Genomic DNA, 15,179 nt, shown 5'->3' with positions numbered 1-15,179 from the left:
TTGTTATTTTGACCGAATTATACATCAATGAATTAAATACATAGTTTATCAACTATTAATATTACTTTAGGTAAAACAAAAATAAATATAAATTTTACCCCTCAGCAACAGCTATAAGCTGCTGCTTCTGAAAATATATAAAATACATCATCTCTATTTCTATGCTTATAAACCCTCAAATGACCCATCTTCTGTGGAGCTCTACATGTAGAAGAAGCACCTTTTTATTCTGTAATTGACAGATAGAGAGATAGACAGACAGACAGATATATATATATATATATATATATATACAGACAGATAGATAGATAGATAGATAGATTGATAGATAGATACTTTATTCATCCTGTAAAGGGAAATTTGTTCGCTACAGCAGCACAAATATATTTAAGCAATCAAAGTAACAGAGTCAAATATATACATACATATATATATTAAGTATAAAAATGCACAATATATACAATAAAAATAACAGAGTAAAAATATTGATCTATAAACATCAAGCATGAAAAAAAAGAAAACGATCTGATGGAAAACAACAAGGCACATTACATGACAAAGTTACCACACAGGAAAAAAAACATCTCATAATAGATAAAGAAAGTGCACAATATCCAAACTAATATAAACAAAAGAATAAGTCAATAAAACAGAAGAGGTCCTCAACATAGAGTGTATATAACTCAAGATGTATCACTCCCATCTACTTCCGCCTTCACTGCTGTCAGCAGACCGACCGGGATGCATCTTGACTGGGCGGAGCTTGATTATTGAACTTGTAACTTGTCTGCAGTGATATCACAACACTGCAATATGAGGACACGCTCATATGACCGCCACCCGTCTCCATTCCTGGGCAAGGCACAGGTCTGTAAATATACTGCTCACTTCACATGATGCTCCCATGAATTCTTCGTCTCTGTTCAGCCGCTGATGTCATATTTTCTTCTGCAGCAGACTCCATCATTCTGTGATGTCGTCTAAAATGCTTACTTCACGGTGGTTATTGCACGCCCAGCATTAACAGGAAGCAGCCTGTGGTCCTTTTAATCATATGACCATATGGGTATAATGTGAAGGATGCAGGACAACAGCATGTTGCTGTTAATTCAGAGATAACAGGGTGTGAGCGTTGTAATGCCGGATGAGATGCCGAAACAGGAATGCAGCCAGAATGCATTCCTATATGTGCTCATAGGAACTTCGTCTTAGGTAATTTCTAAACAGAGCTGTGCGCTGCTAAGCGCTAAAGTACAGTCTGTTATCCATTTTAAAGCACCCTAGGCCTATTGATGTGTATATCAGACATTATTACAGAAATATTAAGCTATTGGGAAGTGTAAACTGTACCTAGTCAGCAACGTTGGACCACAAGCTCTCATTAATTGATTGTAAACACACACACTGCTTCTATGGATTGATTGAAAACCTGGCTCCATTACCCTGCAAGATGTATAGCTCACTTCGTCATGTGGCTGTTTTACCATCCCTTCTCCCTCCCACTGCCTAGATATTTGTAAAATGACACCACGTCATATGACTTCCTGTCTTGTAGGTGTAACTGGGGCAAAAGGTAGGCATGGGGAATAAAAGGAGGAGGAAGGATGCCCGCTGAGTCCCTCGTCCCTCTGCAACCACTGCCAGCGTCAAACTAAAGGAAGACAGAAAATGGCTCAGTCCGTGAGGATGCCGGAAACTCAAGGAGCCATGGACCATGAGCCCCAGAGGGACAAGACCAGGACCAGCTACTTTGGCAACATCAAGACCAGGTCAGGCCTCTAAATACATGGATCACTGGAGAGAAAACAAGGGGAAAGCTCTAAGCAGCCATGTGACGAGTTTGGCTGGCATTTGCTTCTCAGATTTAAGCACGATACAATTCAGTCTTTCATTATTCTCATAAAAAGGGTAACATGTCACGGTAAACATGAAGAATGTGTCATGCCAGATTACGATACAAATGGTAATGCTTGTTCAGCACAAAATGCACATTTTCATCAGCTGGTTTCATCCTCCGTCACTGAAGGACTGCACGCTCCATCAAAGAGCATCATGTGGGGGAGAGCTACAACAGGAACTATCCATTGCGCAGACAACACCCACTCCCCCTATAAATAACTCTGATCAGACTGTGAGCGCTACTCTGTTCAGTCAATCACACTTCAAATTCTTAAAACAAATACAACCCTCAATCTCTGCTTTTAAAGGGGTATCTATCTTGAAATATTGATGTTTCAGCATGGCAATTCAATCTTGAACTCAAGAAATAATGGAAACCTAATGAATTAAATGCAATTTGGTGGAAAGCTACAAACACAAGTAAGAGGACCTTTGGATTTAGATTATTTTTCCTGGCCTTCCTGACTTGTATGATACTAAATTAAATATCTTCAGGGTTTTCACTTGTTGTTGGACATACTAAGCACTTTGAAGATGCCACCCTGGGTTTCATAGTACTGTGATAGACATGTTTCACTATTTTGTGACTTTTGTTTTACAGACCAACAAATAATTGATGAATTGAGAAAATGAGTACTCTCATCCATTCGTGAGTTTGAACGTGTAACAGAGATCATATACCATATATAGAACTCTAGCAGCTGTTTTATAGACAGTGAATAAAGACATAACTCCTATGATACTATCGCCATGCTATCCCAGTGCAATAATACAGTGATTGTACTGGAACAAGAGGACATTTTATGATATATGGCTGTGTGCGAAATAAAATCAATACTAGTTTGATGGAAAGTTACAAGGAATCAAGTTTCAAGTCACATGAGAAGTTTTTGAGGATCAACAGTCAAGAGCTTTGCGGCAGCATTTTTTGAAAACATGTAAATGATCCAATGAATTTAAAGACATCACTTTGGGTTCGGTGAACTTGGGAAGCTTTTTTAGACTAAAAGATTAATTGATTGATAAAAAAAAAAGGAACAAAGCAGACAAATTAAGACTGATAATATGATAATGATAATAATAGTTAGTTAACACCCAAATGCAAAGTCAGTTTCAGGGGGATTTGTTTTACCTTAGTTAGTTCATAACTCTGTGTGTTTTTAGAATACATTCAGCAGACGTGTAACCTTCTTAAATATAGCGTGGTTATAATCAGTTTTTTGTTTTTCTGCTCTTTCTCAGGCTGGGTTCCAAGCTTCCTCCCGGTGTCTCTCAGCCTCCACAGTTTGCTAAGCGGCCCTGGGAGACTCAACCTCAGGCGCGAGTGATGCAGGAGCCTGCGGCCAGCGGCCAGCGTCAACACCAACCCACCGCGAGCCGGCCTCTCAACCACACCCCCCACATCAGGAACCCCAAACTGCGACAGTACTACCTGCAAGGTGCGCTTACAGTGTTTGACACGTCCCCTGGGCAGGGAACAGACGGTTTGCATTCAGTAGAGGCAAAGTGCAGGATGATTTCTAGTTTGAATTTACATTTTATCACACTCGTACTGAGTCTGTTGGCAATTTCAAGTCTTTGCATAAAGTTATTTTCATACAGGGAAAAGGTGATAAGGCATCGGAGCTCAGGATTTTTTTGTGTGACAGAAATAGTTTTTTTCCTCTCACAGAGACTTCATGGGACCATAACAATACTGCAGTGAAGCAAGAGCAAATGAGAGGACCGTCAGATGACAGCACAAGCAGCAGGGTGAGTCACGTGTTTTTGTTTTTGACTTTGTTTTTGACTTCTCGTGCGCATTGAGGAACACAGCTTGTGGGAACCAGTGAGACATAAATTTGGGAAGTTGGGAAGCGACAGACAGATGATGGATTTATTGCTGCATCTATAGATCATCTGATGAGGTATGCTAGAGCAAGCCTTTTGAACAAGTCTGATAAAGAGCGTCCAAGGTTCAGAGTTGAGTGTCAGAGCTGTTCCCGAACGCCATGGGAAAGCAGAGTCTCTTTCAGAGCCTCGACAACAAATACAGACGGAGGAATGTAGATTCAGATGTTTATTCAAAGGTATTTCTCTGCTGATTTTTTATTTTTCTGCGGAGCTGCTAATTATGAAAACATGAGATTATCCCTGTCTTCATCATGAATGTGGAAAGGGCGTCAATGCTTATTACTAAGTGTTCCACTCCAATTTGTTTGAACTTTGCATGGAAATTTTCAGCATCGCCTTTTCTTTTTTTTACTGAATTCCCTTTGTTTTCCCTCTTCTTCTTCTCCCTAAAGTCAACAAACCTATTTAAACAATTTGGTTTCCATTTAGTTCCTGAGCTGAAGAGTAAAGCACACACTGTATCCTCTGTTGCCAGTTTATGAAGTATACCAAGCTAAAAGTAATGTACTCTAACACAGCAGCCCTGCCGTATATCTTAACTTCATGAAGGTTATAATAGTTTTTATTGAAGCTGTTTCAGAGAAGTGTTTATTCAACTTCAGGTATTTCGCAGCAAGTGCACGTTGAGGTTGACAGTAGAGTACAGCTGCAAATCCTCCTTTTTAACGATTGAGCAGCTTGTGTTTGTTGTCTCAGGGGTGCATGTTTTTATGTTTAAGATAATATTCATCCATTTATTCATATATAGTACATCTACAATCACACAAACACATAGTTTATTCCTAAGCGCACACACAGCTCCAGATATGTCCACATGCTCGCGGCCACCTTCAATTCACACAGTTTCTCTGTGGTCATAATCTAATTTAGGTCAATGGGTCCATCTGTCAGTGGATGACAGTTGTGGAATTTTCACTGTTTCAACTCTTCAACTCACCAGCTATGATCCATTTCATATAAAGGTTCACATCAGATTGAAACATGAACTGATTTAGAGTGAATGCAGTGAGATCTGCAAAACAAATAGCAGTGGGTATTTGAGCCCGTAGTTATGTTAAAGTGGCCGTTATTAGAGCTCTTCCGTATTATTTGCTCCTGCACAACTGACATGCATAAAGGTGGATGCGAGACCAATACTGTGCACGAGTGAAGAAAAACGTCTTGAGATCTGGTTTGCGATGAGATTTGAATCTTTTCTTGCGTTTGTGTTTCAGGGTCTCCCCGGGGACACGGTGTTCAGCGTCTCATCTCAGTTCAACAGTAACGGCACATCTTCAGTAGAAGAGGGCAAAATTGGTCACCGTCCCTCCGTTTGCACTTCAGAGTTACCCTCCTCGTCTGCTACCGTCGTCCCGAGAGAGGTAAGAGTTCATTGTAAGCAGATGATGGCACAGTGTGTATGTTACGTGTGGAAAAGGATAGATATTGAACAGGGTTTTTTTTCCTGCTGTTGCTGACTGGATATGCGGAACAAAACATTTCCCCTGTCTGTCTTATGACTTCAGCTGCAAATATTAGGAAGGAAGTGCATTGCTTCATCTTTAACCCAGTCAGGAAATCAATACCTCACCACGAAACATATCCTTGTCAACAAACTCTTCTTTAGCTGTAAAAATATGCCTCCAGCTCCTCACCCACAACCCTCGTGTGTGACATGGAGCTAAGATTTGACTACAAACAAAGAGAGGTGGGGAAATGCTGGCCCGTAGAAAGAGGAAGTACGGTAGTCACTGCTGTCACAGAGTTGAGTCTATTTCAATGTCAGAGCTATTCTTATCATGGCTTCGTTTCTGAAGCAGCTGGTCGTCCCGAAGGGAAAAAACACTTCCACCGGTCAAGGATCGTCTCAACAACAACTGGACTCAGATCCTAAACCGAAACGAGAGGCGGATCCAGAGACGTTGGAAACACTTGCTGCTCAACCTCAGCCTCCCTCACCAGAAGCAGAATATGACAAACTACTGGTAAGAAAAAAAACATCTTCCTTTACTGCATGTTCTGCATTTCAAATTGAAGTGAAGAGCGCCAAAAAACGTACATTAAAAAATGAGTTTGCGTTGTTGTCAAGTTGAGTGGATTTAGGAATCAAGAGCAGAATCCGGACACAGGTTTGAACAAAGTCTATTTGAACAGAGTATGAACCTGAGACACAGGGATTCACAGGATTCAGGCAGACACAAGGATCATTAGGCCCTTTTCACAGCAGCCATTTTGACATTGTAATTGAAGGGTAAACACAGGTGTGATTAAATAAATAAATTCTGGCTCTGTTCCATTGAGGTGGGCGGGGGCGCTGGTATTGTGCATGCTGGCTCACTATAATGGCTGTGACACGAAATAGAATCTTTATCAGTTTAATTAATTACACCTGTGTTTACCCTGCAGTTACATGTCAAAAGGGCCTTTAGAGACAAACTGCAACACCCCATTGAAGCATGTTGACGTACTGAACAATATGGCAGAAGAATGCAATGTAGTGCTGCTGTAGATATACAGCAGGCGCTTGATGTGCAGGTTGATTGGCAGCAGGTGAGAGATTGAGTGCCACGCCCAGACAGACACCCACAGGCAGAGGAAGGACAAACAGCGGACAAAACAAGAAAGACAAGGAAGGGGGGGACACTGGGAATGAGGAAGAGGGACAGACAAACCATCAGTTCACTAAAGAGATTTCACCTCGAAACTTCTCAGATGGTTTCATGTAAATAACTGTTGTCACAACATTACAGCGCTGAGGGCAGACTGAATTTAGGAACACAGGAATCTTTTTGTTTCCAAAATGATACAGACAGCGAACAAGCAACAAACTTTGACATTTGAAAATGATGTGTAAGGACTAAATTTACCGAAATATAATGAAGTTGACTTTAGCTTTAGTGTTATAACTTCTCTGCACATGCATATGGAAGTGTGGAGCTCCTTTATGAATGAAGAAAGACGGTTTTTCATCACATCTCAACTCAACTTAATTTAAATAGCACCTTTCATGAAATCAGGCAGCTCAAAGTGCTTCACAAAGCAAGATTAAAACAGCACAGATGAAATAAAGACTAAACATTACAACAGTAAACAATACAATGTTAGAATAAATAAAAGTCAGAATAACTAATAGGCACAATAGATAGATATAATTAAGAAAAACAGAACTTTTTATGTTTTTATTCTGGGCTACAGTTGTATTACTGGCTTGATTTCTATATTTCAATTTTATCAAGGACTGCAACTAACAATTGTTTTCATTGTTGACTAGTTTGCAGATTATTTTCGTCATTCATTGATGAGTCATTTGGGCTGTAAAATGTCAGAAAATAGTTTTTAAAAAAGGCACATTTTGTTGTTGTTAACTCTGACACGATTTGTGACGCTGACAGGATGTGGAGGCGGTGCCGATGCCCGATGGACAGCTCTGCTTATTGGCTCTGCCACCAGAGTGCTGTCAGGGGGAGGGACCAGAGGCCATGCGGTACCTCAAACTGTTCTGCCGCTACATCACGGACCGTAAGGTCGGTGGGAACAGCACTTCTGTCCGGTTTAGTTCTCTACAGCAGCAGACGTCTGGACGCTAACATCATCCCTTTCTGTCTCTGTTAGGGCGTAGTTTCAGGAATCCTGTTGGTGACGTCGAACAAGATCTTCTTTGACCCATGTAAGACACATGCTCTGGTGAAGGAGCATGGCTGTGAGGAATACCTCCTGTCCTGCTCTGTTGACAATCTGGCATCTGTCTCCTTCTTCTCTGACATCTCACATGTTCGATTCAACACGTCCCAGCAGAGGTCAGCAATGATTCACTGTTCCTAAACTACACACACACACAGAGAGATTACATGAAAAGACAGTACAAGCATTTTTTTTTTTTCATTTCTTATTAGGAGAAAAGGCAAGAACATTTTCCAGAGTTTGAAAACCGCCAAAAGCCGAGCAGGCGGGTTCCCAAACCCAAAGGGGGAGTCGCTCCCGGCTCGGGTGTCTGTGGCTGCATCAGATTTGTCCCGTCTGGCCCTGAGCCTGACCAAAGAGGTCTCTGGGGAGGAGGAGGAGGCAGAGAGCAGAGACATGGCGGAGGCTGAGGTGGAGCTCGATAGCAGCCCTCTGGAGGTGCTGTCGGAGGCGTCCGAGGGCGACCTGGGAGTGGCTGACCCGAGCGGTGCTGCAACCTTCTGCTGTGGCGGCCAAGAGGCGGTGAGTAAAGTGAAGACGGAGCCGCTTCACACTGATGAAACAGGGATGTCCTCCGAGAAGAGTCGGACTGCAGGTACGGATGTGAATCGGAATCTTTCTCAAAGATGGCTTATTGTTTTTGTTTCTATTTTTCTTTGCCACGAGTCAGCCCTTGCTCTCTGTTTACATTCAGTGCCTCAAAGGTCCTCAGCAGGGAATCCTGGGAGTCTGATGTTTGTGCGGCTGCGGGTTCAGCCGTCTGCAGCAAAGAAAAAGGGCGCAGGAGGCCTTCAGCTGGGGTCGTCAAAACCTTTACCTAGAAGGGATGCCTGGATTGTCCTTTCACAAGAGAGGTACTGCAGGAACGAAGGACAGATACATGGACCAGAGATTTAATATCATAGTTGCCGGACTCACAAGAGCCTACGGTAATTTTCAGTGCAGTGAGCTGAGGCTACTTTCATACAGCATCAAGTTGACCTGCTGTGTAGCAGAATATTTTCCTAATTTCCCATATCAGTATCTTTGACCATTGGTGCTTTATTTTTAGTTGTGGGTGTTCCTCATCTGAAACTTAAATAATTGTAAATCATTTGTTGTTGTACATATTTGGACCTGTTTTTTAGGATTCCACGTACTTCTCATGCAGCTTGGTCCCCCCAAATGTCAGATTAAAGCTTTTACTCTTGTTTGCAACCATGACTGAGACACATCTAGTATCCTAAAACACTACATCTCCCACAATGCAACCTGGTGGCATTTTTCATCAGAATCTCCCCACCATTAAATACAAACTTCATTCAAACCCCACATATCCAGTTGTTACCTCAGCTTCTCTGCTTATGAATTTAACGTCTCCAGCCCAAGCTAAAATAACCCTGATGACATCACTATGACATCATCTGGGTAATTTTTTGGAAAGCACCGCCAGAGCCACAGAACAACTGTATACAAACGTTTTCACAGGCTGTGCTCAACTGAACCGCTTGTCCACTTCAGCCTGATATGAACACACTCCATCTACTTGTGATGCTCAAACTGATCACTTCAGTTGAATATTGACTTTCTCTGAGTACTAATCTCTTGTCATTCATTGAACATTTCAGTAGAAGTACAAAGGTTCGTGAAAGGGTGGAGATGGCATCCAAAAAGTAACTATTTAACACTGTTGGGCGGTAACTAAACACAGTTACTTAATATGCTGTATTTGAGTATTATTTAGGTATAGATATTCAATACGTGAGTATTGAATATCTATATATTATGCTAGACGTTCATACTATTACATTTCAGGAAAATATTCACAGCTTATTCATACTCGCAGCTTCAGTTTAGATAGAAAACTCTACCTCAGTTCAAGTAGAATTACTCATTTGAGATTATATTCATGACCGTTCATTAAAAGCATTCAGAAGCTCCTCCTGCTGATGTCTCTTCTGTTGACGCAGCTGATGGGATTGTTTGTCTTTTCAAAATGTCTGAGTGACTGCTTTGTTTTCCACCTGCAGCTCTGACGAGCTGTACGCCTACCTTACACACTGTCGACCAGACTTGTGTATACTCGAGGGAGGGGAGGAGGAGAGGGAGGCGGACCGTGATGAAGAGGAGTTTGTACTCATTGAGGACAGAGAGGAAGAAGAAGAGGAGGGCGACCAGGAGGTGTTCCAGAGGCACCGCAGCTCGGGGGACGACTGGGAGGTGAGTAGGTTCATTTCAGTCTCACAGGACACTTTTTGGTTGCTTGGACACTAGATTTAAAGGAGAAGGACATTGACTGTAATCTTAAAATGAGAAAGCTTGAAGAAGAGACCAAGTGTGTGTTGTGTTCAAAGGAATTAGAACTTAATGCAACAGTGTTACTAAAGGCTCTGCAATCAGCTGGACGCTCACTTGATTTTGGATGTGAGTAGATATTTGCGTTGTTCCAGTCATCTGTGAGGAAGGTGTGGATTAATATTTAATTCTCTTTGAGTGTGTTGGGACAACTTTAACTTGCAAAGCTCAGGAGAGGGTGAACTGAAAGTAGCCTTGATCATGAGCAGGTCAAGGCTGGCATTTTGAAGGCATATGGGCTTGTGCCCGAGGCTTATCGGCAGAATGTTTTGCAAATAGAGAAGGCAGGAATCTCAATCGTATTTTGAGTTTTCTCGTGAGGAAGAGTCATTGTTTGCTCGATGGTGCTCGGCAGTCGGCACGAGGGGTTTGAACCCCTCTGGCAGATCTTGAGGCCTTATGGAGGAGTTTAAAAACGGCGTGCCCGAGAGAGCTGCCACTTATCTGAAGGAGCAGAAAGCTGTACAATTGTCTGACGCTGCAGTTCTTGCAGAGGAAAATGTACTCATTCATGAGTGTTTGGTGAGTGGTCAGTTACGCAACCCAGGTTTAGTGACAACCGGTTCAAGAGCCTCGGCCGGGCCGTCTCAACCCAGTGTGTCCAGTAGGGCAGAAGTAGTACTTTGTGTTAGGATGCCCAACCGGCCAATGGAGGCAAATGAGCAGATCAAGAGTCCAGAAGAGGTTTCAGATGAAGCTTCATTTATTTTTGTTATTGTATTTATAACATCACACCAAAGTTCATACCAGTCTGCACCAGTCTCTCAACCCAAACAAAATGATCTCATTATATACACCGTGTCACTCTAATTAGCTCAGACATACCATCTACGGGTAAGTATATAGATACCAACAATTAGGGCTGGGCGATAAATCGATTTAATCGATTAATTCGAATGTGTGCTTTAAGGCGATGTGTTTTATTGAAAATCGAGAAAATCGCCCCCACCCCTCCCCCCCGTTGGGTTCCCGTAGTAGAGTGCGCGCGCATTGTTTACAAACTAAAACAATGGCGGCCAGCAGCTTCACTGCTGGCCGCCGCCGCCGCCACCTCACAACAACAACCCAGCATTTTGGAGACATTCACCAACTGTACTCCGCATGAGAAGAAGAGTGCCCGGTGGAAAGCCATCACGGATGCAGTCGCGATGTATATCGCAAAAGATATGGTGCCCATATACACCGTGGAAAAGCCGGGGTTTATTCACCGTCTCAAAGCTTTGGACCCCAGGTACGTGCTACCAAGCCGTAAACATTTTTCTGACGTTGCCTTGCCTCGGCTGTACAATAGTACACGCCAAAGGATCTCTGCGGAGCTGGAGGGGATGTCATTCTACTCCGCAACAACTGACCTGTGGTCCAGCAGGTTGACCCAGACACCGATCCACTTGACTGGTGGAAGCGTCACCAACTTAACTTTCCAAGGCTAAGTACTTTAGCAAAGAAATACCTCTCTGTGCCAGCTACAAGTGCCCCCTCTGAGAGGCTTTTCAGTGTGTGTGGGGGGCATTGTTACATGCCACCGTGCATGCCTGAAGCCAGAGGTAGTAGACAGGCTTGTCTTCCTGGCAAAAAATATTTAGAAAAAACATGCACTACTGTTTAATACTGTTGGTTATGTTGTGAATGCACTTGATTTTGTTTACATGCACTTATTTACTGTGCAAAATATGTTATGTTGATGTTAGATCAGATGTTGCACTTTTGAAAATGTGAATGTTAAAGGGTCATATACATTTTATTTCATGCTGTGTTTGTATCAGTGTATTCAGTTAGAAAAGCTTACTGTAAAAAGTTACATTTGCACAGTTGTTTACAATGGAAGGCTACTATTTAATGCCATTTAATGTTATGTTTAATTTAATTTTATATTTAAATGATTCAGGCAAACAAAAGAGTGACCAAATACTTTTTGTATACTACAGGCACCTTTCTACAATGTTCAGGTTTTGTTTGCACTTTATTTTTATCAACCTACTTGGGAAAATCATCACAAAATAAAAGAAAAAATTGTTTTCAACAGCTTCTGTCATCTGCAAAAAATTTTGGGGGAAAAAAATCGATTTAAATCGTGAATCGGATTTTTTGTAAAAAAATCGGAGATTTTTTTTTTAGGCCATATCGCCCAGCCCTACCAACAATATATGTACAATTAATATTTACATGATTTCACCAACCCAAATATATCAACAATAATTTACAAACCCCTCCCCTACCCACTTCCTGTGGTTGGTACTTCCCGGAACTATAAATGGATGCTCGAGACCCCGGGGAGCTATTTTACCCGAACACCCTGGGAAGAGGAAACAGGTAGAGGTGAGTTGTTGCAATAGTTATACTAACTTATCTTTAGCTTGGCAACATATATATACACTATTGTTCTGCCACATAACTAATTAGACATTATTACAATCTGGCCTGTTCAATCAGTCATTGAAGATGTCTGTTTGTTCGTAGGGAGAACAAAAGGAACATCTCTGTGTCCCAGCTGTGCACATGGCTCCCAGCATCCACAGTCCAACAACAAATATATCCCATAAAATTGTATGCGTGTGTGTTTTCCTTGGTACCGTCATCGCATCACATCTCAAATACTGTCCCCAGCATAGGTAACGGCGGTGCGTCGTTACACTTTGTTGAACACTGGGTGCGTGTATGTAAACGGCGACCCCCTTTTACGCGTCCCGGGTTTGTGACTGTGGTCACACAGGTTGTGCTCTTGTTTAAATACCGCCGTGACATCCTGAACCTGTCTCATGGGCATCAGCTCGCTGGCCATCTTGGTGTAAATAAGACCTATGATCGAGTGTTGCACCATTTCCTCTGGCCTGGCCTGAAGAAGGCTGTGGTGCGGTACTGTAAGTTATGTCACACATGTCAGGTTACTGGTAAGACAAATCAGACAGTCCCGCCTGCACCATTGTATCCAATCCTGGCCATTTTAGGGGGGTTGTTGTTGACTGTGTTGGCCCACTCCCTCGTAGCTGATGCATTGTCATGCTTATAATTAGGTTGCATTGTTTATTAGGTTTTTTTTGTGTGGAAAAAAAAAAAAGAATCACAAACTTGGGGTGGGAGTGTTACACGCTCAGCCCTTCTCTTTGTGTTTAATGAATCAATGTGTTTTTTTGCAGATGGTGTTGATGGAAGAGAGTGGGGACAAGCCAACGCTGGTCATCGACCGGGACCCTGACGGGCTCAATGATATCGTAGAGAGCAGCCACATTTTAGAGGCTTCACATGTCAGAGAAGTGGGTCTCTCACACACACACACACACACACACACACACACACACTCATATACACAAACTCATCACGCACATGCACCAGCTCTTTGTAAATCCAACACTAAGTCACCACTTTCTTACTATAAACAATTACCAAATATTAATAATGAACTGGAAAATCACATTGACAGGAATTTGTGACCGCTAAAGAGATGACTAAGTGTGACTTCAATGGTACTTTGAGACTTTCGTAATGTATAAATCGAGTAACTGCAACATTACCGGCTGCAACATAAATATGTAACATAAAAATAAAAGTTTTAAGTGACAACACAATGCAGCTTGTTTTAATTTAGGGATAAGTAGATCTCCATTTTGTAAACGATTGTGCTCAAAACTACACTTAGAGGTATTCAGAAGAGCCAGAGTAGAAGAGTACGCTGATTGCGGCGCAGATTTCGATCTCAGCATCTGGCGCTGTTCATATTGGTGCTCCTTTAATCTTCTCTCAGCTATGCAAGGAGCTTCCTCCGAGGACAGTTGGCTACAGCTGGCATCTGACTTACAGTACGTCTCGTCACGGCGCCAGCCTCAAGTCCCTCTACAGGAAACTCAGTGCCACGGACTCCCCTGTGCTTGTTGTCATCAAGGATGCACTCGATGAGGTAAAAAAAACACGATGTTTCCTCTAATATTCATTTTGGATGTTGTAATGTCTTTTGATTCATTGATTGTGTCTTGTTGCGGTCTCTTGTGACCTTTCTTCATCAGATATTCGGGGCCTTCCTCTCTCACCCTCTGAGGCCCAGTGAGACGTTCTACGGCACAGGAGAAACGTTCCTCTTCATGTTGCATCCTCGCTTCAAGGTGAGGCAGCCGAGCAATCAGCCCTACCGAGTGGTTCTGTTGGTAGTTCAGCCAATTTGTAAAATACCTGCTAAATATCACAAATTCCATTTTTTGTGTGTTTGGTCAAAAGTCATTAAGAAAGGGTGCTGATGCCTGCGTGAGACAAGTTCCTCACAATAACATACTAACGTTTTGTGGTGATTGATTCTGCCTTTTCTCTGTAGTGCTTCAGATGGACTGGAGAGAACTCCTTTTTTATTAAAGGAGACTTGGACTCCTTTGCTATTGGTGGAGGGAGGTAATGCATTTTTTTTACAACTTCCTTTCTATTTTGTCTGGAGGAAGAAAAAATAAAGTGGATAGGCATTTCAGTCATTTCTTTTCCTTTACGACTGTCTCTTTTTCCGCAGCGGTCACTTTGGTCTTTGGGTGGATGAGAATCTGTACCTGGGTCGCAGCAGCCCCTGCTACACTTTCAACAACTGTTGTCTCTCGGAAACCAACGACTTCCGGGTCATGGAGCTGGAGGTGTGGACGTTCGCCTGAAAAGGTCGCCGAGTTTCTCTTTGACTCGCGTTGCCACTGATCAGCTTTATCAAGACGGCATTTACTGTATCACCGGGTAGAAACAAATACAGCCACTCATTCATTTCATGGTAACATCCAACGATCTCCCGGAGTGGGGGTTTAATGGCGGACTGTTTCATTGTTGGTTTGGCAGAAAGACTGTGAACTGAGTAGACCTGAATTGGATTCTTTGAGTCTCAGAAACTGCACTTTGCTCTTCATGTGAATGAGTAGCTTCATGATATCTCATCATATATCATGTGAACACGACGGTACACCTGTCTTTAAAGCTTTCATGTAACTGTGCTCAGTTAATGCTGGAAGTTTGAAACAAACATTAGTCTTCTTATGAATAGATTTCTCTATTGAAAACCACACGACCCACACACACACACACAGCCCAAAGTCCCACAAACACAACCTCCTGTCATCGGACACCGATCATTTCTATGGGTTTTCATCAGTTAGTGTCATAGACGGCATAAATGAGTACTGGAATTAATCATGTGCACGTACTTGGAGCTCCACTTAAAGAAAAGCTTTTCAATTGAAACTGTACTTGCAATGGATCACAGAGTCTCATTCATGACTATTCTGAACTCTTTTCATTTCAAGCGCTGACTCATTCACCGCTGTGGTTTCTGGACGTGACAGAAAAAGCTTTGAATTTACGCAATGTTGTCTCAATTCCACTGTGTCCATAACTTGCTCCATGCGCGAACAAAGCAAATCGACTTTGCTTACGTTGTA

The 15,179-nt window shown here is 42.3% G+C and overlaps 1 protein-coding gene across 2 annotated transcripts; it reads left to right on the top strand.

Moving 5' to 3' along the window:
• Window positions 1–762: 762 nt before the first annotated feature.
• Window positions 763–15,152, top strand: LOC306790234 (oxidation resistance protein 1). Of its 2 annotated transcripts, none has more exons than XM_079286394.1 (16): window positions 763–867; window positions 1,556–1,769; window positions 3,142–3,338; window positions 3,572–3,651; window positions 5,007–5,153; window positions 5,592–5,756; window positions 7,164–7,295; window positions 7,384–7,568; window positions 7,665–8,047; window positions 8,147–8,306; window positions 9,462–9,651; window positions 12,921–13,037; window positions 13,526–13,678; window positions 13,785–13,880; window positions 14,087–14,160; window positions 14,273–15,152. In XM_079286394.1, the coding sequence occupies exons 2-16, from the start codon at window positions 1,669–1,671 to the stop codon at window positions 14,406–14,408; spliced, it is 2,316 nt and encodes a 771-aa protein (XP_079142520.1). In that variant the 5' UTR covers window positions 763–867; window positions 1,556–1,668; the 3' UTR covers window positions 14,409–15,152. The 2 variants fall into 2 exon arrangements, with proteins under 2 accessions (XP_079142520.1, XP_079142519.1); XM_079286393.1 differs by having other exon boundaries at window positions 5,589–5,756.
• The last annotated feature ends 27 nt before the right edge of the window (window positions 15,153–15,179 follow it).

The sequence above is a fragment of the Melanostigma gelatinosum genome (genome assembly GCF_949748355.1).
Source record: "Melanostigma gelatinosum genome assembly, chromosome: 16".
Classification (NCBI taxonomy): Eukaryota; Metazoa; Chordata; class Actinopteri; order Perciformes; family Zoarcidae; genus Melanostigma; species Melanostigma gelatinosum.
Note: the sequence above shows the minus strand (reverse complement) of the source record. Positions and strands in the feature narration are given on the sequence as shown.